Source organism: Budorcas taxicolor, chromosome 17 (genome assembly GCF_023091745.1).
Source record: "Budorcas taxicolor isolate Tak-1 chromosome 17, Takin1.1, whole genome shotgun sequence".
Taxonomy (NCBI): domain Eukaryota; kingdom Metazoa; phylum Chordata; class Mammalia; order Artiodactyla; family Bovidae; genus Budorcas; species Budorcas taxicolor.
In genome coordinates, this window is record NC_068926.1 from 61,441,749 (window position 1) to 61,469,725 (window position 27,977).

General features: G+C 46.7%; 1 protein-coding gene across 1 annotated transcript in view; it reads right to left on the reverse strand.

The window, feature by feature from the left end:
* Positions 1-4,373, reverse strand: part of SLC8B1 (solute carrier family 8 member B1) — a 29,177-nt gene extending 24,804 nt beyond the window's left edge. Inside the window, exons 1-2 of the mRNA XM_052654736.1 lie at positions 3,681-4,373; positions 2,849-3,089 (exon numbers count right to left, since the gene is read on the reverse strand). Of these exons, the coding sequence (XP_052510696.1) occupies positions 2,849-3,004 (156 nt within the window). The 5' untranslated portion in view covers positions 3,005-3,089; positions 3,681-4,373. The remainder of the gene's footprint in view (positions 1-2,848; positions 3,090-3,680) is intronic.
* Positions 4,374-27,977: the final 23,604 nt, after the last annotated feature.

Below are 27,977 nucleotides of genomic sequence, written 5' to 3' on the forward strand. Positions count from 1 at the left end.
TGTTCAGTACAACAAGCGTTGATTACTACTTTTTCCAGAGGTGAAAATTGAGAGTAGAGATAAAGAGCTCTCTGTACCTGTTAGCTTGTTCCCCTCGGGACCACAAGGGTCAGCCCTAAATGTCCAGTCTGTCAGATCTGTAGAGATTTTTTTTTTTTTTTTCAGATTTCCTTCTTCCCAAAAGGAGTGTCCTGGAATTACTGGGCCCTGGTAGTCTGATGCCAAACAAGTCTCTGCCCTCTGAGGTCACACTTGGAAGGATGAAGGCACTGGGTGGCCCAGTACTATTCCCCACCCCCCGACAAAAAAATCTTAATTTGGTCCCCTTCCCAAAGCTACTACCACCATCTCCCCCAGGGGCTTTGCCAGCCTGCTCCCTGCCTCTGCCCATTCCAGCTGATTCTCCCACCGCAGCAAGTGGGATCCTTGTAAAAACTGAAATCAGATCATGTCCCTCCTGGGGACTTCCCTGGCAGTCCAGTGACAACAACAACAAAAACCCAGATCATGTCCCTCCCGTGTTCTAAAAGCTAGCATGGCTCCCATCTTATGCCTAGGAATGGACCCACTTTGCACAGTGGTCCACAAAGTGAAAGTGAAGTCACTCAGTTGTGTCCAACTCCTTGTGACCCCGTGGACTATAGCCTACCAGGCTCCTCTGTCCATGGGATTTTCCAGGCCAGAATATTGGAGTGGGTTGCCACTGCTTTCTCCAGTGGTCCACAAAGCCCCAGGCAATCTGGCTTCCCTCTCCTGTCTCCTCCTTCATCCTTCACCCCCTAGCTCACTGTTCTAGCCACTCCGGCCTCCCAAAGTTTGCGACATGACAATGCCTTCTGCTCCTGTCTTGGGGCCTTTGCACGTGCTGTTCTGCTATATCTTTGCAAAGCTTCAGGCCTCTGTACACAGAGAGGCCTGTCCTGACAGCCCAAGGAAAAAGTGGTCACCTCTTTCCATCTCACACCATCACATTCCTACCCTGTTTTGTGATCCTTGTCGCTCAGTGAAATCCTGTGGATTTACCTGACCTGTGAGCCTGTCGCTCATGTGCGTCCCCAACTAGAAACATAAGCTCCATGAGGGCAGGAACTGAATGATTTACTCCTCACGTGTAGCACGGTTCCTGGCACATAATAGGTGCTCAATAAATATTTGTTGAATGAGTGACTACATAAAGGACCTAGGTGAGGAGTGGGTGGCCTTTCCTAGCCTGCAGGCTCCCTGGCCAGAGGCTGGCAGGACTTTCAAAAGGGCAGCCACCTGTGTAGTCCTGGGAGACGGTAAGCCAGAGAGGAAGGATCTGGATTCAGCAGAAGGCAGCAATGAGTTCGCGTCCTGGCTCTGCAACTTCCCTAATGGCCAACTTCCCCTCCCTAAACCTCAGCCTCCTCATGGGCAACACAGAAATCATCAGACTCATCTTAGGGGGTTAAGGGCAGGATTTGGTGAGTTCTGCACAGCGCTGGCTCAATAACTCAGAGAGATTATCTGACCCAAGCCACAGAGAAACCCCCATTTTCCTGCCTCCAAGAGGCAGCAGTCAATTTTATAACCTAGAGTAACCACAAATCACTTTCCCATCTATAAAATGGGCATAATTACCGTTTGCCTGGTTCAAACAAAGGGCATGAAGGTATTCTGCGGCCCCATAAAGTTGCCGTGGGCGCTAAACACTCTCTCAGCTGTCCATTCAGGTGGGGGGGAGTTTGTTACTCTGTTTGTCCTCCCACCGAAGAAAATATGAAGTGAGAATCCAGCCCCCTGCCTTCAGATTTTCACTCTGGATCCACTGTGACCTCCCCTCCCCTTACAGACATCAGAACAGAATGATGCAAGTTCCCTGCAGCCTGTCTCCACCGCCTGCATACCTCCCTGTCTCAGGAGGAAGCCTCCTTGCTCTCATCACTGTTTCTCCTTTGGTGCATCCAAATCAAAGGCACTACCCACCAAGACACTAAGGCCAGAAATCTGGAGCCATCTTTGACTCCTTTCTTCCACCACTTTGCCCCTCCATCCAAACCATCAGTGCCTCCTGCTTGTTGTGCTTCCGACACTTACTCCAAGTCCCGCCACCTCTTTCCTCTGTTGCACAACCATCACCTGGGAAGCTGCCAGAGCTTTCCCACTGGTCTCCCTGCTGCTACCCTCAATCCTCTCAGTCCATTTTCTCCAGAGAAGCCAGAGACATTCTTGGAAGAAATAAATCAGATTTATGATAATTCCCTGCTGAAAACCTTCCATGGGCCCCCCACTGTCATAAAACAAATCTCACCTCCTAGCTTTAGCTCCTAAGGCCTTTGGTAATCTGACCACCACTACATCTCCATCTTCATTCTTAACATTCTCCCCACTGACTCACCCTGTTCCAGCCATTCTGGCCTCCTCACAGTTCTAGAAATCCACTAAGCTTGTTCCTGCCTAAGGGCCTTTGCACATGTTTTTCTTTCCACCTGGAATGTTCTTCCTTCTGGTGTCTGTTACAAGTGGCTTCCTTTCTCCACTCAGGGCTTGGCTTAAAGTCACTTCCTCCCAGAAGCCATGTGTGACCACCCAATCTGAAACAGTTGTAAATACTCCCTGTACCTCACAGCCTCCACTCCACAATACCACTTCATCCTCTTCATCTGCAGAGAACTTAGCATCTTACTGCCTGAAATCTACATGTTTATTTAGCCATCCTCCTAGGAGACTGTTCACTCCATCAGGGCAGGGATTTTTGTCTACAGTATATGTTGCCTGGCATATTCCAGGGTTCAGCTCAGTGCCTGGTACAGAGTGGGTGCTCAATAAATACCAAATCATCTGAATACGTCCCCACCAGATACCAGTTCCCTGCGTGGATACTCACGTCTACCACGCTGGTCTGGCTCACACCTGAGGCTGGAAACTGGGAGCTAATGTGGGACCCTGAAGATGCGGCCCTGGCCCCGGACACTGTCTCCACCATTTGCAGCACACAGAGCAAACTCAGGACCCAGGACACATTCAGCAGTCCTCCGGCCATCAGCCCCCAAGGGGCCCGGCCCTCACCCAATGCTTCCCCTTCTGTAGTGTTTCAGTTCCAAACAGCTGGCACCTCCAGTGGCCTGCTGGGTAGGAGTGAGAAAGGGACAGTGTCACAGAAGACCAGACCACAGGACCCAACAGGAGGGGCCTGAAGAATGCCCCTCTCCCATCCCCCTCCAAAAGAGAGCTGATGTAGAAGCCACATTCTGGCTGGGCCTGACTCATCTAGCAGGCAGAGTACATAGCCCTTCCTCCTGAGCCCCCAGTAGTGTTTCCATGGAAACCCAGGGCAATAACTGCCTCTGATGGGGAAATCAAGGCCTAGGGGGAAATGAATTGCTCAAAGTTACACAGCCCGTTAGCAGCAGAGCTGGGCTGGACTTTAGCATGTCTTTTCCCTCAACACTAGGGAAAAACTAGCTTAATTTTTCTTCCAAAGAAATTAAACTGGAATGGGGAAAAAGAAAAAAAAGTCCCTGGCATGCTAGTTTTCTTCTTTTGGCTCTTCCACGTGTTGCTAATGAGACTGCTTTGCTTTCAAGAAAAACAAAACCCAGAAAACAACGCTTTTTTTTTTCTTTTGGTAAATCTTTGCTCAAAGTTCTGGCGGGGGAGGGGGTGCCTGGGGGAAGGAAAGGGGCGCAGAAGGGCCTGTCTCAGCACTCTTTACTCACCTGTTGACAGGCTCTTCCCTTCCGCAGTTCTCTGTAACCGCACTTGGCACTGACTTGGAGCCGACACTCCAGGTCTGCAATACAGGCTTAGCCACTGGGGCGCTATGCGGCCTTAGGGAGGTCACTCCACGTCTCTGAGCCTCTGATTCTTCATCCGTAAAATGAAGACAAACGCTGGCGCGTCAGAGCAAACGATAAGGGTTCATTTAAAATTTAACAAGGGCTCACGCCCTCAAGTGTTCCCAACTTAAGGATCAACACGAGTCTCCTCTCTATTGGCAGCCGATTTCTCGTGCTCGCTCACAAGGGAGCATTTATTGAGCGCGGCTGTGCGCTTCTCCGAGGCTAGACTTTCAGATGATCGGAAGTTCTGCAGACCTGATCGGGAGGAGCAGAGGCAGGAAACTGGGGTTACGATCACTTCTGCGGCTGCACTTTCTAGGTGCGAGACCCCGGGAACGTCCAAGTGCTCCGTTTCCCAATCCTGGCGGATGTTGAGCAGATGAACTCCGGATGCGTGATCCTACCGCCGCGCCTAGGCGGGCGGGGAGCCTCCTCTTACCTCCTGCCGGGCCTCGGACCCGCAAACTCCGCACCTCGACCCCGCTGGGCTTCACAGCCTTTCCAGCCTCCGCCCGCCGGCCCGCGCCGCCTGACCTTCTGCCCCAGACGGCTCGGACTCGCGCTCCCCTCCCGCAGTCGCATCCGGGTCTAGTCCGCGGGATTGCCCCAGGCACGGCCCCGGCTCTCCCCGCGCCGGCCACGCCCCTCATACAACCCCGCCCAGCGGACTCGCCCCCAAGGGCTCATCCCTTGTATTAAAGGCGCAGGCACCCTGCGCGGTCCCGAGGGTCTTCCCCACTCTCCTTCCTGTTCTCAGTCACCTGCAGGTCGGTTCTGCTTTCGCTGCTAAAGCAGAAGCTGAGATGAAACCTCATGCATATAAACCATAGGAGGCCGGAGAGGAACTTTTATACGGTGAAACTAGGGGGTTCTCTTCCCAAGGGAGGGGTGGTCGAGTCGGCGTCAAAAGTCTTCTTGTAATCAATGGTGATAAGTATCTGAGAAGGTACCAGGTTGGTAAGATTCCCTGGAGAAAGGAATGGCAACCCACTCCAGTATTCTTGCCTGGAGACTCCCATGGACAGAGGACCCTAGTTTAGGGCTCGAGTCCATGGGATCGCAGAGTCGGACACAACTGAGCAACTGACACTTTCACTTGGTGAACGCTCTGCCTTGCACACACAAACTCAGGCTGCCCTGCCTGTAATGCCTGTTTGTGAGATCTCCTAATTGGGTTCAGCGTTTCCATCTAGTAGGCTGGTCTTTAAAAGAACATGGCAGGGAATCCCCCTGTGGTCCAGCGGTTAAGACTTTGCCCTTCCACTTCAGGGGTCACCGGTTCCATTCCTGGGTGGTAAACTAAGATCCTCGCAGTGGAGCCAAAAAAGACGACGACGACGACGACGAATATGGCAAATAGGTCAAAACAGGTGACTGGCCTACTCACCCTGGAGGATCTAGTTCCTCCTCCCGTTTCCCAGCCTCCTTTCCTTCCGTTGGGGTAGGGTAATTAAGTGTTAGTTGCTCAGTCGTGTCCAACTCTTTGCGACCCCCACGGACTAGAGCCTGCCAGGCTGCTCTGTCCAGGGAATTCTCCAGGCAAGAATACTGGAGTGGGTTGTCATTCCCTTCTCCAGGGGATCCTCCTGATCCAGGGATCCAACCCTCTTCTCCTGCATTGCAGACATATTCTTTACCGTCTGGGCCACCAGGGAAGCCCCTGGAGTGGGGTAGGGCACCGAAAGAGGGGTCTGGGGATTTCCTCCTCCAACAGCCTCCGCTACCACAGGCTGCACACATCTCATCTCACCACCTCCCTCTCTCCAAGTCTGTCCTGCCTCCTCATCACCTTGAGAACCGAGGCCCAACACTGAGCCCAGCGATCAATCGAAGGCCTTTACCGTCTAGCCCGAGCTCCCCTTGCTGATTTCATTTTTTATCCCCACCTCCACCTCTCCTGCTTTAGCCAGGGAAGTAGGGGACTTAGCAGTCAGCCACACCTCTGCTCCTCCAGAGCCACCTGCCTGGGTTGCCAGCCCTTCCCTTGTCTCCCTGACAGACTCTTATGTGCTAGACCCTGCCCAAGGGCCACCACCTCTGGGTGGTCTTTCATTCTCCTACCTGCCCACCCCTCCCACCACCCTCGAGTTCCTTGCCTTTGGAGTACTCTAGCTCCCCACCCTAGAGAGGATGACATTGTGGTCTAGAGCATATCTTTGGAATCTCAGCCTGTAGATAATAGTGATTTACAGAGTACAGTTGCATAGGTGACAGTGTCCTTCTGCTTGTCCCATTTAATAGCCCTGTGGATAGGGACCGAGTAAAGGGGCAAAGTAGGTGATTAAATAGTTAATCCACTAGGGGACTGTAAGTAAAGAAAAAAGAATGGGAGATCCCTGGAAGTTAACAATCACTCAAGAATGCAGGCTTGCTTAGCCACAAAACCAAGCAGGTTTGTTTAGCAACAGGACCATAAGTCATGGCCCCAAACAATAAAACAATGGTGGCCTGAGCCCCACATCCTGCCCGGTGAGCTCAGAAAGTTAATGACCCCTAGAACATGCTCTCTGCACACGTAAAAAAAACAGTGATTTATGGAAAGGTGACATTTCAAAGTGAAAGACCATCATTGTATTGAGACCTAAAATAATTTTTCCATAGTGCTGTAAGAGTCCTCCAGGTAGGGCAAGAAAACTCTCCTGCCCAACCTGGAGGAGGAGCTGATGATGGAAACATGACGTCTACTCAAGAATGAAGAAGGTGGTGGTCTTTTTCCCCCCTCCCCACTTTTGATTATAAAACTGTAGCCCTAAGTTCTTGGGGTGCAGCACCCTCTCAGCTGCCTGAAAAAAATCACCTATCTATCACTTTGCCTCTCACTGAATTCTTTCTACACTGAGACATAAAGGAGCTCCCCTGAAATTCCACCTAGTGGTTTCACTGTGGGGTGAGGGCTACAGAGATCCCCATTTCGCAGACGAGGGAAATGTCCTCAAGGCACCCAAAGCTTTGCACCTAGGTCTGAGTGACCCCAGGTGAGTCCCCTTCACCGCTATGGACTAAATGTCCTGCATCACTCCACAGGAAGGCTAGATCTATCCGACATTCTGCAGCTGTATTCAGAAGGCCCAGGGCCTGTGTGGTGTCAACTGAAAAAAAACACAACCTTGGCATCTCGGTTTTATTGGGACCTTACTGAGGACGATAGCCAGACAGATAGCCTCTCACATAGCTCTGAGGAATTGCTCCAAAGAGGTGGGGGAGAAGCCAGTATATATATAATTTTTTTGGCCTGGAAAATACATGTAGTCAAGCATACATCTTGGTGAAAGTTTATTGTTAATGACAGAAATATAGACATCTCAAGTTAATGATTTTAGTGCTTTTCTATGGATGGGAAGATGCAAAAATCTGGGGTCATTGAAATCTTCCCTTAGTTATGCATCTTAGCTTTCTGGGGGCCATATATCCAAAACCCAGAATGCTCTTTTAACCCTAAATGCTCCGTAGGGTGCCCTGCAGTGGGTCATGATTGAACCCTTTGCAGAACTGGAAGATGAGCCAGAGTCTGTTCTTTTTATCGACAGTGGCAGCTTCAGGAACAAAGCAAATGTTTGAGGAAAGCGTGAGCCCAAGTAATAGACTTAAAAGAGGAAAAAGGGAGAGAATTAGAGCTTCCAGTCTTTACTAAAGAGGCCCAAAGACTTGGAAGGTGCCTTAAGCATACCTGAGTCTCATCTGCAACCAATGCAAGTTCCCTCTCGATCCTAGCAGCCCTGGGCAAAGCGTCGTACCACACCTACTTGAACTCCCCTGGGGACGGGGTGCTCATTACCTCCCATGGCAGCCCAGTAACCAGCAAACAGTACCAACTTCGAGGAAGTGTTTTCATTGCCATTGCCAGGAGTTCGCATGGGAATAATCCTTCTAGAAGGGGACTTGCCCATTGCTAAATGTCAATCTTGAGAGCCTTGAAAACATAGGTGTTTCTTGTGCCTCAGGACTTCCCTGGTGGTTCAGACGGTAAAGCGTCTGTCGACAATGCAGGAGACCCGGGTTTGATCCCTGGGTCGGGAAGATCCGCTGGAGAAGGAAATGGCAATCCACTCCAGTATTATTGCCTGGAAAATCCCATTGACAGAGGAGCCTGGTAGGCTACAGTCCATGGGGTCGCAAAGAGTCGGACACGACTGAGTGACTTCACTTCTCTTCACTTCTTGTGCCTCAGTCGCTCCCGGAGCTTTTCTGAAGAGGAGACCATTTGGACGACACTCTAAGCCTGGGAGTGTTTACTGTGTCATCTTCATGTTTGTGCAAACACTGAAAATATCCTAAATCTCCATCCGTGGCGGACCAAGGAAATAGTTGATGTATCTCCTGTGAAATACTGTTGTGCGGCCATTTAATACTCTGTTGTTCCTTCTTTTTTTAAAGAACAGAGGGATTTTATTTATTTTTATTCATTTATTTAGGTCTCACCGAGTTTTCACGCTGCACGAAGGCTTCCTCTAGCTGCAGCGCACAGACTTCTCACTGGGGTGGCTTCTCTTGTTTCGGAGCACGGGCTCTAGGCACGTGGGCTTCCGCAGTTGCAGCACAGGGGCTCATTAGCTGTGGCTTGAGGGCCCTGCAACCCACTGGCTCAGTGGTTGTGGTGCACAGGCTTACCTGCTCCGAGGCATATGGAATCTTCCTGGACAAGGGATGGAATCCATGTTCCCTGCATTGGTAGGTGGATTCTTATCCACTGTACCCCGCAGGGAAGTCCCTGTGGTGATTCTTCTCCGTTTCCTCCTCTGCCTCCTTCAGAAAGATGAAATCTGCTCTTCTAGATCATGCATATCTTAGAAGCTTTTCTTCTAAGGAGCAAGTGTCTTTTAAACTCATGGAAGCAGTTTAGATCGCTATGTGGTATCCGGAAGTCAGAAGAACTCTGAACTAACTGAGGGGAGAAGGGATGAGGCCAGAGATCAGGCCACCCCCAGCTCCTTGATTTCTCCTTGGCCTCTCCCCAGCGTCATACTACAGAATTCCCTCCTGTTCCTGGAGAACACCCAGTTAATCGCCACCAAGATATTCCAGATATGTTCTGCTTCATCTCTCTGTGGAGGCTTGTAACTTATTTTTGCTTGTTTGCTTAGTTTTTAAAAATGTTTTCTTGTGGACCGTGTTATACTTGCAAAAAGAGGCAAAACTTGTTTACAGTTTGTTGACTGAAATAAAAATGCGCAACGTAAGAGCTGTGTTAGGTTTTATAGGGTTAAGTCCTCACTGAGGACTGTAGCCAGAGAGACAGCCTCTCAGATAGCTCTGAGGAACTGCTCCAAAGAGTTGGGAGGACTCAGAATATATATAAACTCTGTTGTTGTTCAGTGGGTAAGTCGTGTCTGACTTTTTGCGACCTCATGGACTGCAGCAGGCCAGGCTTCCCTGTCCTTCACTATCTCCCGGGGTTTGCTCAAACTCATGTCCGAGTCAGTGATGCCATCCAACCATCTTATCCCTCTGCCACCCCCTTCTCCTCCTGCCCTTAATCTTTCCTAACATCAGGATCTTTTCCAATGAGTCAGCTCTTCACACCAGGTGGCCAAAGTACTGGAGCTTCAGCATCAGTCCTTCCAAAGAATATTCAGGGTTAATTTCCTTTAGGATTGACTGGTTTGATCTCTTTGCTGTCCAAGGGACTCTCAAGAGTCTTCTCCAATACCACAGTTTGAAAGAATCAATTCTTCAGCACTCAGCTTTCTTTATGGTCCAGCTCTCACATCCATACATGACTACTGGAGAAACCATAGCTTCGACCAAATGGATCTTTGCTGACCAAGTGATATCTCTGCTTTTTAATACGCTGTTTAGGTTTGTCATAGCTTTTCTTCTAAGAAGCAAGCGTCTTTTAATTTCATGACAACAATCACCATCCTCAGAGATGGTGATTGTTGGAGCCCAAGAAAGTAAAAATCTGTCACTGTTTCCACTTTTTTCCCATCTATTCACCACGAAGTGATAGGACCAGATGCCATGATCTTAGTTTTTTGAACGTTGAGTTTTAAGCCAGTTTTTTTTTTTTTTTCACTCTCACCCCCATCAACAAGCTCTTTAGTTCCTCTTCACTTTCTGCCATTAGAGTGGTATCATTGGCCTATTTGAGGTTGTTGATATTTCTCCCGGAAGTCTTGATTCCAACTTGTGATTCATCCAACGTGGCATTTCATAGGATGCATTCTTCATATTAGCTAAATAAGCAGGGTGACAATATAAGCCTTGACATACTCATTTCCTAATTTTGAACCAGGCTATTGTTCCTCGTCGGGTTCTAAATGTTGCTTCTTGACCGGCATACACGTTTCTCAGGAGACAAGTAAGGTGGGGCCTGAGAAATACAAGTAGTTGAACATTCATCTTGATAAAAGATTACTGAGAATCACTAAAAGCAGACTTCTCAAGTTAATGATTTTAGTGCTTATCTATGGGCGAGAAGATACAAGAATCTGGGGTCACTGAAATTCTTCCCTAGATATGCATCCATCTTGACCTTGTAGGGGCCATCTATCCCAAACACAGAGAGCTCCCTCCTGCCTTTCTGCATCCTGAATTTCCCTCAGGGTGCACTGGAGGTGGGCCACTGCTGTGGCTAATGACCTGATCCTTGTAGAACTGGAATGGCAGCACCATTCTGTCTTTACAAGTTTAAAAATAATGAAACGAACAATGTCCTCCATTCAAGTTAAAAAAACAGAACTATCAGTAACCCTGAAAGTGACGTGGAAGTGTTAGTAGTTCGGTTGTGTCCGACTCTTTGTGACCCCATGAACTGTAGCTTGCCAGGCTTCTCTGTCCATGGGCTTTCCCAGGCAAGAATACTGGAATGGACTGTCATTTCCCTTTCCAGGGTCCCTCTCCTTTTCCAGGGGATCTTCCCAAAGCAGGATTGAATGTAGGTCTCCTGCATTTGCAGGCAGATTCTTTACCACCAGGGAAACTCTGCTGCTGCTGCTAAGTCGCTTCAGTCGTGTCCGACTCTGTGCGACCCCATAGACGGCAGCCCACCAGGCTCCCCCGTCCCTGGGGTTCTCCAGGCAAGGACACTGGAGTGGGCTGCCATTGCCTTCTCCGAGGGAAGCCCTAGGAGTCCCTGAAATCACCATCAAACTGCTGATTGTAAATCATTCCATCATTATATGTGTAAAACTTTCTTTTGTTCTATAAACATATATATTCACACATATTATGTATATATGTATCCTCTATAAGATGGTATCTATATATAATACATATAATATATACATTATGTTATATAATATATAAAATGTTATAATGTATGGTATATATTATATATACTATATAGCTATATAGAGTTGATGTATAAAATAATTTTATATAATTTATATATATTATATATCTATTATCTTCCTGGTGGCTCAGATGGTTAAGTGTCTGCCTGCAATGTGGGAGACCTGGGTTCGATTCCTGGGTCGGGAAGATCCCCTGGAGAAGGAAATGGCAATCCACTCCAGCACTCTCGCCTGGAAAATCCCATGGACGGAGGAGTCTGATAGGCTACAGTCCATGGGGTCGCAAAGAGTCGGACATGACTGAGCAACTTCACTATATATCTATTAATGGATATATTATATACCTATTGTGTTATATGTCTATTTATCTATTTTATATACCTATCCATATAGCTTTACCACTATGTAAGTATTCCTAAGTAGGCTTCCTTTGTAGCTCAGCTGGTAAAGAATCTGCCTGCTGATGTGGGAGACTCGGGTCAATCCCTGGGTTGGGACAATCCCCTGGAGAAGGGAAAGGCTACCAACTCCAGTATTCTGGCCTGGAGAATTCCATGGACTATATAGTCCATGGGGTCACAAAGAGTCAGACATGACTGAGTGACTTTCACAGGTAAGTATTCCTAAGCAATGACTTGGGCTTCCCAGGTGGCTCAGATCGTAAAGAATCTGCCTGCAATGCAGGAGACCAGGGATGAATCCCTGGGTCTGAAAGATCCCCTAGAGAAGGGAACGGCAACCCAGTCCAGTCTTCTTGCCTGGAGAATCCCACGGACAGAGGAGCCTGGCGGGCTACAGTCCGTGGTGTTGCAGTGAGACATGACTGAGCGCAGAGCAGCAGAAGCAATGACTTGTTTAGTTTTCCCTGTTTCTGAATTTTATGTAAATCAAAGAGGACTTTATGAATCCTCTGTGACTTGCTTCTTTCTTTCATCATCCTGTTTGTGAGCTTCATCCCTGTTGTCTCTGTGCTGGCGGTTTGTGCCTTTTCTGTGCTGTGTAATAATTAGTTCACGGCATGACTGCACAGATGCTGATCTCTCCACTTTTTTCTGTTGATGAATATATGTGTTGTTACCAGGTTTTTGCTACCAATGGCATCTGTTTACATTTCTTCTGGTACATTTATAAAATAATTTTTCTAGAGTATCGTTTTGGTCAGTGTTCAACCAGAGAAACAACCAGTAGGAGATACAAGTTTAAGAGATTTATCACAGAAATGTAAGAGTCGATCATCACTAGTTAAAAAAAATATATTTTTATATCAAGAAATGAATTTCCGTGACTGTGGGGGTGGCTAGGCAAGTTGGAAATTTGCAGGGTGCCTGGCTGGAAATTCTTGGGCACCAGCCAACCATAGGGGGAACTGCTTCTTCCCAGAAGCCTCAGCTCTGCAGTTAAGGCCTTCCAACCAATCGGGCTGGGCTTCCCAGGTGGCACTAGTGGTAAAGAATCCACCTGCCCATGCAGGCAGCACTGATTTGATCCCTGGATCAGGAAGATCCCCTGGAGAAGGGAATGATCACCCACCCCAGGATTCTTGCCTGGAGAATCCCATGGACAGAGGAGCCTGGCAGGCTGCAGTCCATGGGGTCCCACGAGTCAGACAGGACTTAGCGATTAAATCACCAAGGAAACAGTTGGATCAGACCCACCCAGAAAGTCTAGAATAGCCTCCCTTGCATAAAGTCAACTGATTAGAACTTTAATCACATCTATAAAATCCTTTCACAGCAACACCCAGCTTAGTGCTTATTCAATAACAGGGGACTGTAGCCCAGCTAGGCTGACACCTAACACTGACATTCACATTTATAAGGAAGAGTAGTAAGTGTGAATTCTTATACACAATATCCTGTCATTTGTTACAACTGTCTTCACTTTCTTATTGGAAGGACAGAAAAGCTCGTTAAAGTCTGAAAATCAGTAAAATAATGAACACTGCTCTCTGTCTCCTTCCTAGGACCCACCACAGACTCTATGCAAATACACTCATAGAGGAATTCCAACTTAGATTTCATTCCACTTTTGTAAAAAGTAGGCTCATATTATTGATGCTGTTTTGCAACTTGTGTTTTTAAAAAAACTAATACTACTTCATGGGAACCCCTCATGCTGGTGCTTTTAAGTCGAAAATCAGTCATTGTGGGGAATTCCCTGACAGTCCAGTGGGTAGGACTCAGTGCTCTCAATGCCAGGGCCTGAGTTCAGTCCTTGGTTGGGGAACTAGGATCCTGCAAGCCTTGCAGTGTGGGCAATAAAAAATATAATCATTTGTTATAATAGATGCTTGATATTCTGTGGGATAAGGGAGGTTGCCATAACTTTGCAAACTTTCTCACATGGGTGGGCACTTGCTTTGCTTCTGGGTTTCGCTCCTTGCAAACAGTGCTCTGTCCACATCCTTGAAGACGTGCTTTAAGGCACAAGTGGGACAGAATCCTGAAGTGGAAGGCAGATTAGCAGGTGTGCAGATTTTAAATGTCAACAGCTACAGCGACACCCTTCTATAAAGAGCGGTAGCAAGTCACAGTCCCACAGCAAGGTCCCATCAGGGAGTATCCATTTTCCTGCTTTCTCACCAGTGCTGATTTTTAACAACTGGGTTAACTCTTGAGTAAGGAAAAAAAAAAAACACCTTTGTCATCATTGGTGTGATTTGTACTTTTCCTTGTTGGCAAAGTTGACAAGTTATCATTGGCTTAGTAACTATCTGCATTTTCTTTTCCGTGAACTGTTTGCTCATATTCTTTGAGTAGTTTTCTATGGTGCTTAGGCCACTGTGGGCTTCCCTGATAGCTCAGTTGGTAAAGAATCCGCCTGCAACGCAGGAGACCCTGGTTCAATTTCTGGGTCGGGAAGATTCCCTGGAGAATGGATAGGCTACCCACTCCAGTATTCTTGGGCTTCCCTTATGGTTCAGCTGGTAAAAAAAGAAATCCGCCTACAATGCGGGAGACCTGGGTTCTACCCCTGGGTTGGGAAGTTCACCTCGAGAGGGAACAGCTACCCACTCCAGTATTCCAACCTGGAGAATTCCATGGACTGTATAGTCCATGGGGTCGCCACCGTGTCATTAACAAAACTGTTAGATCAGTGTTGGTTGGACTCTGAACACTACAGCAGTTCCCATCTGGGGGCCCCTGTATGCAGCGAGTAAGAACTAGGACTTTGTATCAGCGAGATCTAGGAGAGTTTGTTCCTGGGGGACGTTACCTCTCTTCTTGGACTCTGTTTTATTTATTTTTTTGTCTTTAAAACAGGATTCTAAGGGTTTCCTGGATCTCTTAGTGTTATTGTGAAGATTTAAGGAGAAAAGGTGCGTCATGTGCCTGGCAAGTGGATGTCAGGTGTCGTTACCAGGGGTTAAGTCTAAGGAACATGACTTGCTCGGTGGTCACATGCAGACACCTGCAGTGCCTGGTCAGCAGTGGCTACAGGGGGTCACATGGCCCATTGGGAGGATCAAAGGCCGTGTCCTGGGACAATGCTGTCACAGCAGAAGGGCCTGCTTCATCCTCACTGGGTCATCCCTGGGTGCTCTCTGCTCAGGAGCTCTAGTCTCTTAAAAAATGCAAACTTCAAAAACTGGCTGGAACAGGGTAGCCTGTAGATAGGGGCCCTGGTAGGGTGGGGGGAAGGGGAGCGCACAGGCCAAGATCCAGAGGACGTTAAGGTCTGCCCCTTTGCCTGGGGCCTCAAGTCAGCTGAGGGACCCAAGGGAGTGGCCTTGGAGGGTGGGATGGGAGAGGCCTCCATGTCTTCTGGGCTTCTGTAGTGCCCGGCACTGCACATAGCCATCTCAACAAGCCCATATAGTACAAAACGATTATGATACCCTTTTCATTGGAGCTCAGAGAGGTGAGGTCGCTTCCCCAAGATCACATAGCCAGCAAATGATGGAGCTGGGATTTGAACACAAGTCTGTCTGAACCCACAATGCCATGCTCCTTCCTACCGATTACCCCTCACTGTCTGGCTAATGAGAGAGGGAACTGCCCTTGCTTTCAGAGGGTCAGTCCAGAGGGCACACAGACAATATGCCAATGGGAGGTGTCATCTAGAATTCTCCATGGACAAGCAGTGTGCTTAGAAGGCATTAATGCTGAGAAGTAACCTTTACTGAGTGACAGTTTCAGGTGCTGTGCAAGGGTCTTATTTAATTCCCTGCAGTGCTATGAAGTGGTAGGTCCTATTCTTGGCCCCTTTATAGAGATGAACAAACTGAGGCACGGAATGGAGCCATCGCTTTGGACAAGGACCCCCAGTGAATAGGAGTTGGGGTGGGGAGACAGGTCGAAGTCTGCCTTTGTATCACTTTTCTGAGGACAGCAGGAAATGATATTAATTGGAAAAATAGTTGGGAATTGGTGGAGTGCGCCCTCTGGTGGCAGCCTTGATGGGCAGCGTCTATAGAGCCATGGAACTGAACTCAAATCCCCATTCGGACATTTCCTCCAGGGCCTAGAGGAGCTATCCCAAGTTGAAGATCAGGAACGGCGGAGGTAAGGAGATACCCCTCGTCCAAGGTAAGGAGCAGCGGCTGTGCTTTGCTGGAGCAGCCGTGAAGAGATACCCCACGTCCAAGGTAAGAGAAACCCAAGTAAGATGGTAGGTGCTGCAAGGGGGCATCACAGGGCAGACACACTGAAACCATACTCACAGAAAACTAGTCAATCTAATCACACTAGGACCACAACCTTGTCTAACTCAATGAAACCAAGCCATGCCTGCGGGGCAACCCAAGACGGGCGGGTCATGGTGGAGAGGTCTGACAGAGTGTGGTCCACTGGAGAAGGGAATGGCAAACCACTTCAGTATTCTTGCCTTGAGAACCCCATGGACAGTATGAAAAGGCAAAATGATAGGATACCAAAAGAGGAACTCCCCAGGTCATTAGGTGCCAAATATGCTACTGGAGATCAGTGGAGGAATAACTCCAGAAAGAATGAAGGGATGGAGCCAAAGCAAAAACAATACTCAGTTGTGGCTATGACTGGTGATAGAAGCAAGATTCGATGCTGTAAAGAGCAATATTGCATAGGAACCTGGAATGTCAAGTCCATGAATCAAGGCAAATTGGAAGTGGTCAAACAAGATGGCAAGGGTGAACGTCGACATTCTAGGAATCAGTGAACTAAAATGGACTGGAATGGGTGAATTTAACTCAGATGACCATTATATCTACTACTGTGGGCAGGAATCCCTCAGAAGAAATGGAGTAGCCATCATGGTCAACAAAAGAGTCCGAAATGCAGTACTTGGATGCAATCTCAGAAATGACAGAATGATCTCTGTTCGTCTCCAAGGCAAACCATTCAATATCACAGTTATCCAAGTCTATGCCCCAACCAGTAATGCTGAAGAAGCTGAAGTTGAATGGTTCTATGAAGACCTACAAGACCTTTTAGAACTAACACCCACAAAAGATGTCCTTTTCATTATAGGGGACTGGAATGCAAAAGTAGGAAGTCAAGAAACACCTGGAGTAACAGGAAAATTTGGCCTTGGAATGCGGAATGAAGCAGGGCAAAGACTAATAGAGTTTTGCCAAGAAAATGCACTGGTCATAGCAAACACCCTCTTCCAACAACACAAGAGAAGACTCTACACATGGACATCACCGGATGGTCAACACCGAAATCAGACTGATTATATTCTATGCAGCCAAAGATGGCGAAGCTCTATACAGTCAACAAAAACAAGACCAGGAGCTGACTGTGGCTCAGATCATGAACTCCTTATTGCAAATTCAGACTTAAACTGAAGAAAGTAGGGAAAACCGGTAGACCATTCAGGTATGACCTAAACCAAATCCCTTATGATTATACAGTGGAAGTGAGAAATAGATTTAAGGGCCTAGATCTGATAGATAGAGTGCCTGATGAACTATGGAATGAGGTTCATGACATTGTACAGGAGACAGGGATCAAGACCATCCCCATGGAAAAGAAACGCAAAAAAGCAAAATGGCTGTCTGGGGAGGCCTTACAAATAGCTGTGAAAAGAAGAGAGGCAAAAAGCAAAGGAGAAAAGGAAAGATATAAGCATCTGAATGCAGAGTTCCAAAGAATAGCAAGAAGAGATAAGAAAGCCTTCTTCAGCGATCAATGCAAAGAAGTAGAGGAAAACAACAGAATGGGAAAGACTAGAGATCTCTTCAAGAAAATTAGAGATACCAAGGGAACATTTCATGCAAAGATGGGCTCGATAAAGGACAGAAATGGTAGGGACCTAACAGAAGCAGAAGATATTAAGAAGAGGTGGCAAGAATACACAGAAGAGCTGTACAAAAAAGATCTTCACGACCCAGATAATCATGATGATGTGATCATTAATCTAGAGCCAGACATCTTGGAATGTGAAGTCAAGTGGGCCTTAGAAAGCATCACTACGAACAAAGCTAGTGGAGGTGACGGAATTCCAGTGGAGCTGTTTCAAATCCTGAAAGATGATGCTGTGAAAGTGCTGCACTCAATATGCCAGCACATTTGGAAAACTCAGCAGTGGCCACAGGACTGGAAAAGGTCTGTTTTCATTCCAATCCCAAAGAAAGGCAATGCCAAAGAATGCTCAAACTACTGCACAATTGCACTCATCTCACATGCTAGTAAAGTAATGCTCAAAATTCTCCAAGCCAGGCTTCAGCAATACGTGAACTGTGAACTCCCTGATGTTCAAGCTGGTTTTAGAAAAGGCAGAGAAACCAGAGATCAAATTGCCAACATCTGCTGGATCATGGAAAATGAAAGAGAGTTCCAGAAAAACATCTATTTCTGCTTTATTGACTCTGCCAAAGCCTTTGACTGTGTGGATCACAATAAACTGTGGAACATTCTGAAAGAGATGGGAATCCCAGACCACCTAACCTGACTCTTGAGACATCTGTATGCAGGTCAGGAAGCAACAGTTAGAACTGGACATGGAACAACAGACTGGTTCCAAATAGGAAAAGGAGTACGTCAAGGCTGTGTATTGTCACCCTGCTTATTTAACTTCTATGCAGAGTACATCATGAGAAACGCTGGACTGGAAGAAACACAAGCTGGAATCAAGACTGCCGGGAGAAATATCAATAACCTCAGATATGCAGATGACACCACCCTTATGGCAGAAAGTGAAGAGGAGCTAAAAAGTCTCTTGATGAAAGTGAAAGAGGAGAGTGAAACAGTTGGCTTAAAGCTCAACATTCAGAAAACGAAGATCATGGCATCCGGTCCCATCACTTCATGGGAAATAGATGGGGAAACAGTGGAAACAGTGTCAGACTTTGTTTTTCTGGGCTCCAAAGTCACTGCAGATGGTGATTGCAGCCATGAAATTAAAAGACGCTTACTCCTTGGAAGAAAAGTTATGACCAACCTAGATAGTATATTCAAAAGCAGAGACATTACTTTGCCGACTAAGGTCCGTCTAGGCAAGGCTATGGTTTTTCCTGTGGTCATGTATGGATGTGAGAGTTGGATTGTGAAGAAGGCTGAGTGCCAAAGAATTGATGCTTTTGAACTGTGGTGTTGGAGAAGACTCTTGAGAGTCCCCTGGACTGCAAGGAGATCCAACCAGTCCATTCTGAAGGAGATCAACCCTGGGATTTCTTTGGAAGGAATGATGCTGAAGCTGAAACTCCAGTACTTTGGCTGCCTCATGTGAAGAGTTGACTCATTGGAAAAGACTCTGATGCTGGGAGGGATTGGGGGCAGGAGGAGAAGGGGACGACAGAGGATGAGATGGCTGGATGGCACCACGGACTCGATGGATGTGAGTCTGAGTGAACTCTGGGAGATGGTGATGAACAGGGAGGCCTGGCATGCTGTGATTCATGGGGTCACAAAGAGTCAGACACGACTGAGCAACTGAATTGAACTCACGTGACCTGGGGCGTCCCTGCTGGCTCACACGGTAAAGTGAAGAAGTGAAGTGAAGTCGCTCAGTTGTGTCCGACTCTTTGCAACCCCATGGACTGTAGCCTACCAGGTTCCTCGGTCCATGGGATTTTCCAGGCTAGGGTACTGGAATAGGTTGCCATATGCAAAGCGGGAGACCTGTTGGATCCCTGGGTTGGAAAGATCTCCAGAAGGAGGGCATAGCAACCCACTCCAGTATTCCTGCCTGGAGAATTCCATGGACCCAGGAGCCTGGAGGGCTACAGTCCATGAGGCCTCACAGAGTTGGACACGACTGAACTACTAAGCACAGCTCAGCACAGCATATGACCTAAGCAAGTCACGCCACATGCTTGTGCCTCAGTTTCTGCATCTGTAAAATGGGGGTAGTAATAGTAAGGACTTCTTGGGTAGTGGTGAGGACTCCATAATGGAAAGTGCTTACAGGTTGATTAATAAATGGTTAACAATGACAGGTATTCATGCCAAGGGAGGAAATCCTCCCCTGGTGGGAAGGGAACTAGACTGCCCACTCTGCTCCAGCTCACCAAAGGGACGGGGAGTGACGAGAGGGCATCCTCAAAGCTTTACGAAGTTACTCTGGGCAAATCAAGGACCATCCCATTACGTCCAGTCACCCTCTCCCCTCCTTCATGGGCCGCCTTTCTATTCTTCCAAGACCATAACAGCCAGGACGTGTCAGAGCAGCCTGACACGTCAGCCTCCCCCATCTGGCTGTGACCACATACCACGTCTTGGCTGATCTCCCCCAAACCCTGCCTTTCTCATGCCCTTCACTTCCCAGCTCAAAAACCAGGCATGGCTCCCCATACCTCCCCAAATTCACTGCCCACCAGCTACCGTCAACCTACCCTTTGGAACTATCTCTTGCTCTCACCCTCCGCTCACAGCAGGTCCACAAGGCACACGGTCTCAGAGGTGCTGAGCTCTGAGCCAGGCTCGGGGCAGGGAGAAAGCTGAAGATAGCGCGTGTTGTCAGATCCAGCCAAGCTGCTTTACTCTCTGCCCCAGAACCAGCCTTGTTCAGGCTGTACCCACTGCCGAGAAAGCCGTCTTTTCTCTTTGATTCTAATGTCACTATCTGAAGTTAGAAACAGCAGAAACCAGCTGCAGGAAACCAGAGTGTGATCAATATAGCCTACCACTGCTTAAAGATGTGGATGCAGGCTTTGACATGTGGATAGACGTTGGGTATAGACACATATAGAAAAGCATAAGGATAGACAAATGGACATGCTTGTAGACACATAAATAGGCACACACCTATTATGATCCCACCAGCAGTCTGCAAGAGTGTCTTCACATCCTCTCCAACATGCTATTGTCTTTTTTCTTTTTAAAATTATAGCTACCCTAACTAATGTGAAGTGGTATTTTATTGTGATTTTGATTTGCATTTCTCTAATGACTAATGGGGCTTCCCTGATGGCTCAGACAGTAAAGAAGCCGCCTGCAATGCTAGAGACCTGGGATCGATCCCTGGGTGGGGAAGATCCCCTTGAGAAGGGAATGGCTACCCACTCCAGTATTCTTGCCTGGAGAATTCCATGGACAGAGGATGTTGAACATCATCTCATGTACTCATTGGGCATTTGTATATCTTCTTTAGAGAAATGTCCATTCAAGTCCCCTGCCCACCTTTTATTTGGGTTTTTGCATTTTTGTGGTTGAATTGTAAGAGTTCTATATTTGTTCTGGATTTTAAACCCTTATTAGATGTAGTATTTGCAAATATTTTCTCCCATCCTGTGGGTTGTCTTTTCACTCTCTTAATGGTATCCTTTGAGGCACAAAAATTTGAAATCTTAGTGAAGTCTAATTTATCTATTTCTTCTGTTGTCTAAGCTTTTGGTGTCACATGTAAGAAACCACTGCCAAATCTAAGGTCAGGCAGGTTTCCCTCTATGCTTCCTTCTAACAGCTTCATAGTTTTAGCTCTTAAAATTTAGGTCTTTGATTCACTTTGAGTTAATTTTTGTATATGACATAAGGAAGAGGTGCTTATCAGCCCCATTTGTTGAAGAGAACATTTTTTTCTTCACTGGATAATCTTGGCACCTTTGTTGAGAACCACCTGCCCATAGAGGTAAGGCTTTATTTCTGGGATTTCAACTCTATCCTACTGGTCTACATGTCTGTTCTTCTGAAAATACCACCCTGTTTGGATTACTTTCACTTTGAACCAAGCTTTGAAATCTGGATTTCTTGAAACCCCATATGGATTTCAGGATGAGTGTTTCCATTTCTGTAAAAGAAATACTATTGGGATTTTGGTAGGAGTTGCATTGAATCTGTATATGCCATTGGGTAGAATTGTTATCTTAACAATATTAAGTCTCCAAATTTGTGAACATGACTCTATTTATTTTTTTAGAATCCTTTGATTACCGTTTTAATAGGGGATTCTTAAAAGTGGTAATGCCTACACAACTCAAAGACTTGAATCCCTAGTGGTTAAATTTGAGGCCAACTGGGAAAGACTCATTTCTCTGACACAACGTAGAATGCTTTCAGAAATACCACAGATCAATTTAGTAGGATCTATTCAGTGTCCCTAGGCTTGGGGGAAGCCGAGCAGAAAGACAAAGCTTGTTTCAGAGACTTTGGTCCACGATTCCTCCCATATGTCAACAAGCAGTATGTGAGAATGCCAGCTTGCTGAGACATGCTTTACTGTCTGGGTCATGACTCAAAATGAACCTCCCCAGGACTTAGCCGGTGGTCCAGTGGTTAAGACGCCATGCTGCCAATGCAGGGAGCTCGGGACTGATCACTGGTCAGGGAGCTAGACCCACATGCTGCAACTGAAAAAAAATAAAAGAAAGATCCAGCATGCCTCAACAAGACCTGGTGGAGCCAAACCACCACCACCACCCGAAATGGCCCTTCCTGCCCTGACTGGAGCATTCCAAGCCTTCCAGAACTTGCCTGCCTTCGGCACAGGCTAATTTAATTCTCTCGAAGACCCAGGATGGCAGCGAGGGTGGAGCTGCCGAGAGTTCAGGAGTGGAGGCGAAGGTCAGGGAGAGGAAAGGGAGCGACGCCAGGGCGAAGGTGTGAGCAGCGCAGGCGGAGCTCCGTGGGTGGCGCCCTCCATCAGTCACGCGCATGGAGGGCTAGGGCGCTGGCTGTGCGCGGGAAGCTGCCCGACGCCCATGGGTGGACACGCTCAAAGTCAAAATGGATACGAAATTGTTAGCACGTCAGCGTTTTCAGATTATACAGCTGTAATTGATATAAGATTGTACATCAACTATGCGTCCATTTATAGAAAGAAACAGAAGTTTATGTATGGAAAGATGTGTTGTGGCAAATTTTTCAAAAGGGAAGATCTTTTTCAAAAATGTTCAACAAAAATGAAAGACTAGGACATGAATTGCAGCAAGATCTTTTTTGATCCACTTCCTAAAGAAACGAAAGTGAAAAATTATTAAAATGGGATCTAATTAAACTTAAAAGCTTTTGTACAGCAAAGGAAACCATAAACAAGACAAATATCATATGGTATCACTTATATGTGGAACCAAAAAAAAAAAGTATACCAATGAACTTATTTACAAAACAGAAGTAGAGTTGTGGATGGAGAAAACAAACTTACAGTAACCAGGGGTTAAGTGGGTGGCTAGGGCTAAATTGGGAGATTTGGATTGACATAAACACACTGCCATAGATACAATAGGTAACTAATAAGAACTTGCTATATAGCATAGAAAACTCCATTCAATACTCTGTAATGACCTATATGGGGAAAGAATCTAAAAATGAAAAAAAGAAGAGAGTGAATATACAGATAACTTATTCACTCTGCTGTACACCTGAAACTAACACACATTGTAAGTCAACTCTCAGTTCAGTTCAAAGTTAAAATAGATACGAAATTGCTCAGTCGTGTCTTACTCTTTGAGACCCCATGGACTGCAGCCCGCCAGGCTTCCCTGTCCATCACCAACTCCCGGAGCTTACTCAGACTCATGTCCATCGAGTCAGTGATGCCATCCAGCCATCTCAACCATCAAAGCAACTATACTCCAATAGAAAATTTTTAAAAATTACAAAAGGAAAAAAAATATTCTTGTTCTGGCCAGTATAAGTTGTTAGATATCCACACATAATACTTCTAATAATATTCACTTATCTAAAATTACCCCTTGATTGATAGGGTAAACAAGCAAAAAAATAAATAAACCCAAAAGAAAATGACTAACTTACATCCCTATGATGGCATACCCATATGATGGGACACAGTGACACCTGAGTGAGGGAATATTATGGTGTTTTCAAAGAACATTGGACGACATGAGAAAATACCCATGATTCCATACTAAGGGGCAAAAACAAGGCACACTATAGTATATGCAAGATGACTCTACATTTGTAAAGATACATGTGTTTGTATGGATGCATAGCAGAACAGATGGAAGGTTAACTGAGATCAATCCTGGGTGGTAAGGGTTAGGGGTGACTTTTAGAAGCAGCTTTCAGGGACTTCCCTGGTGATCCAGTGGCTCAGACTCCTCCTTCTCAATGCAGGGGGCCCCTGTTTGATTCCTGGACTAGGAACTAGGTCCCAGATGCCAAGACTGAGAGTTTGAATGGAGCAACTAAAAGATTCTACATGCTGCAACTAAGACCTGGTGCAGCCAAATTAAAAAAAAAAAAAAAAAGCTTTTTAAAATGGAAAAAGATCAGTTAAAAAACGTGGTTTCATTTTTTCAAAATTCTCTAATATGCCTCAATTAAAGGCTTAATCTGAAAAAAATACATATATACATGCACATAGATACACACATATTACACACACAAAAGAAAACCAGCATTTTCCTTTAATACTGGGGATGGAGGAAGTGAGGGGAAAATTAGGGAAAGATCTCTCTTCCCTTCATGCAAAGACACATCAAGAAGGCAGCCACCCTCAAGCCAGGAAGAGGGCCTTCATCAGCTGTTCGGAGTTGTAGACTTTTATAACTGGTAATTAGTAAATAAGCTGTTCTCCAGGTTCTGTGAGCCATTCTAGAAAATTACTGAGCCTGAGGAGGGAGTCCTCGGAACCCCCAGTTTATAACTGGTTATTTAGAAGCACCAGAGGCCTGGGGGCTTCCCTGGTGGCTCAGAGGGTAAGGAATCTGCCTGCAATGCAGGAGACCGGGGTTTGACCCCTGGGTGGGGAAGATCCCTTGGAGAAGGGAATGGCAGCCCGCTCTAGTACCCTTGCCTGGAGAATCCCATGGACAGAGGAGCCTGGTGGGCTACAGTCCATGGGGTCACAAAGAGTCGGACATGACTGAGTGACTGACACTTTCACACTGGAGGCCTGGATTCTGAAGTGGAGGTGGGGGCAGCCCTGGGGGCACTAAGACCTCAACCCAGGGGTTCTGACGTGGACCCCAGGCAGAGAGGGTCAGAACGGAATTGAGTCGTGGGACACACAGCTGGCGTCGGGGAGTTGCTCGGTGAGAGAAAGTCCCCCTGGCCCCCAATCTGCTGTGAAACCTCCTGGGAGCTGCCTGGTGCTCCGGAGGTTGGAACTCTATGCTCTCGCTGCCAAGGGTCGGGGTTTCATCCCTGGTCTGGGAACTGGGATTCTACAAGACGCGAAGCATAGCCCTCAAACCCCAGCTAACCAACCAAACAGAAAGCATGGCGACTGGCGTCAGAAACACTGAGGGCAGAGGAAGAAAACAGCTTTCCCTCTTGCGTGCGAGTTGCTTCCCCTGGACACAGGCCGGGCAGGATGGACTAACAGGGCCTGGAGTTGGAGGAGGCCGATTCTCCTACAGGCCCAGGCCCCGAGCTGCTTACCAGCCCCTGTCCCCTTGAAGCAGCTGCTGCCCGAACAGATTAGCACACATTTAGCGGCTCAGAACCTTGCAAGTGTGTTATCTCATGTTTTGTGGTCAGAGGCCCAGCAGGCCTGGCTGTTTCCCCCATTCTAGGCCCCACAAGGCTGAAATCTAGGTGTTGGCCAGGCGGCGCTCCTACCTGGAGGTTCTGGGGTCGCTCCGCTGGTGGGTAAGCCTGGTTCCACGTGCTGTAGGATGGAGGTGCCTGCCTCTTGGCGGGGGGGTGAGCGCCCAGAGGCCTTACGTTTCCCGAGAGTAGCTCAGACGCCTCGTCTGCCTCGTCTGTAGCGGACCCTGTCTGACCTCAGGTGGAACCACTTCTCTGCCTTTAAAGGCTCGCGTGGGATTCAACTGGACTCACCTGGATCCTGTCCCCGCCTCAAGATCTTCAACCACATCTTTGGTGTCTCTTTTGCCATGTCAGGCAACATAGGCACAGATTCCAGAGAGTCAGCTAATGGTTTTATCCACTGACAGTCTCTGTTTAAACCATCTGTTTCATCAGAGGTTGCAAAAGGGCGGGATTTCTAACTTGTCGTACTTTCAACAAACATTACATAGGATTTTCCACTTAAAAATTTTGTTTCTTTATCAGTCGTGGCTGTTTGTTTATCCCGAAATAAAGTTTGTATGAGAAAGGCTGGGTTTATTTCTTATTCATTGTTTTCTGAGAAAAAAAAAGGAGGGGGAGAAGGTACCCGAGGTGCTTTCAATGACGATCCGTGACTACATGTTTCTTTTTTTTAATTAAAAACTTTTTTAATTGTAGGAAAATTGCTTTACAATGTTGTGTTGGTTTCTGCCGTACAGTAACCAAGTCAGTGGTAATTATATATTATATGTAATATAATATATAATATAATATATAATATATATATTATATATTTATTATATTTTATATATATCTCCCCTCCCTCTTGATCTTCCCTCCCCCCTTCCATCCCCGCCTCTAGGTCATCACAGAGCACCAAGCTGAGCTCCCTATGTTATAAAGCAACGTCTCACTACCTGTTTTACATATGGTAGAATATATATGTTAATGCTACATTCGTCCCACTCTCTCCTTCCCCCGCTGAATCCACAAGCCTGTTCTCTACATCTGTGTCTCCATTCCTGTCCTGCAAATATGTTCATCAATACCATTTTTCTAGATTCTATATATATGCATTAATATACAATATTTGTTTTTCTCTAACTCACTTCATTGGGCATAAGAGGCTCTAGATTCATCCACCTCACTACAATTGATTCAGATTCATTCCTTCTTATGGCTGAGTAATATTCAGCCATATATATATAATAATATTATAATACATAATATATATTATATATATATATAATGTACCACATCTTCTTTACCCATTGATCTGCAATGGACATCTAGGTTGTTCCCTCTCTTGGCTACTGTAAACAGTGCTGCAATGAACACCAGGGTACATGGGATGGCTGCATGTTTCCTGATCACTGAAACATTTCCTTTTCTTTGCTGTTAATGACCTTAAATGTCTACTGAGTGCTGAGAAGATTAAAATGGTCCCGTTGTGCCTCTCTGAAGGGCTTTGGGTTGCTCACTTTATCCATGCTGGTCTTCGTCCACTGTACACATATCACTTAGTGTGTGGTTATAAACTGCCCTTCATTCTTCTATAAGGAATTTGTTCTGGTCCCTTTAAGTACATCACAAAACCCTGTACGAATGTCCCATAGTTCCCTATCTATGGATCTAAGGCAAGTTCAGGTGTCTCGAGGGGTCTGGTCACTGGCAAACTGAGCAGATGTGAACTTAGGCTGGTTCTTCTTCCATGCCTCAACCTCAGGCCACAGCATTTTCCTTTGTCCTCGTTCTGGGCCAGAATAGTGGTGCATTCCAACATCAGCTCACTGATACTAACCACGTGTCCTACAACAATTCAATTCAGTTCTGACACTGCCTGGAGATGGTGTAGACCCTAAAGGTTAAAGGGCAAAGTTCAAACAAGATTGTTCCCATTCCCTGGTGGCTCAGATGGTAAAGTGTCTGCCCACAATGAGGGAGATCTGGGTTCGATGCCTGGGTTGGGAAGATCCCTTGAAGAAGGAAATGGCAACCCAGTCCAGTATTCTTGCCTGAAAAATCCCATGGACAGAGGACCCTGGTAGGCTACAGTCCATGCAGTCTCAAAGAGTTGGACACGACTGAGCAACTGAACTTCCACATCCCAGCTGCAAGTGGGGTCCTCAGACAACTCTGACTTAGCTGCAAATTCAAGGATTCCCACGACCCTCCTTTCAGGTTAAATAATTCATAGAATGACTCATAGAACTCAGGAAAGGGCTATTTTTACAATCACTGTTCTATATAAAATATACGAATGAACAGCCAGATGAAGAGATACATAGGAGAGGAGGGCTGGCAGGCTCAGGAGCACAGAAGCTGCCATCCCCCCATCTTTGTGATATATTTATATGCTCACCAGACAACCAGGAAGCCTTGTTGTCTAGAGTTTTCATTAGGGTTTCATTACAAAGGGACAGTTGATTAAATCACTGGCCGTGTGCTTGGCTTCGATCTCCAGCCCTCCTGTCCTCTTGGAAGGTTGGTAGTGGGTGGGGCTGAACGTTTCAAGATTCTTCACATGCTTGGCATTTCAGGCATGGCCAATCCATCCTTTGAAACTAAGGACCCACACCTCATTAGCACAACACAGGGAGGGTTGGAAGGGGCTCCTCCAAATACAAAAGACAGCCCAAATCAGGACGTTCCAAGGGTTTCTGAAGCTCTTTGCCAGGAACTGGCGACAAAGACCAGATCTATTCTTGTTTATCTGACAGTTGGTATATGTGGTAGTAATCAAACATTAAGTGGATTTATGAAGTTAATACATTTAGACTTCCAAGTGTCTTGAAAGCCAAAGCCAGAGGAGAAAGCCTTTAGATTTGGCAAGAAGAAGCTCACAGATGTGGGGGAAAAGGTAGGCTCAGAAGGAAATGACAGCAGTCACACTTATGTAATACATGTCTATCTGCATTAAACAACTGCTGATGTCTATCTAAATATCTGTCTCAACAGTCACAATCAGTGTGCAGTTGTAAGCAGAGCCTGGCTCACTACTGGCTTAGGAGACCTTGACTGGCAGGGCCCCACGGAGTTCTGTGTACAGACAGGAAGAGATGGGAGGCGGGCGAGGTGGGGGAGTGTGAGGGCAAGATGACAGAATC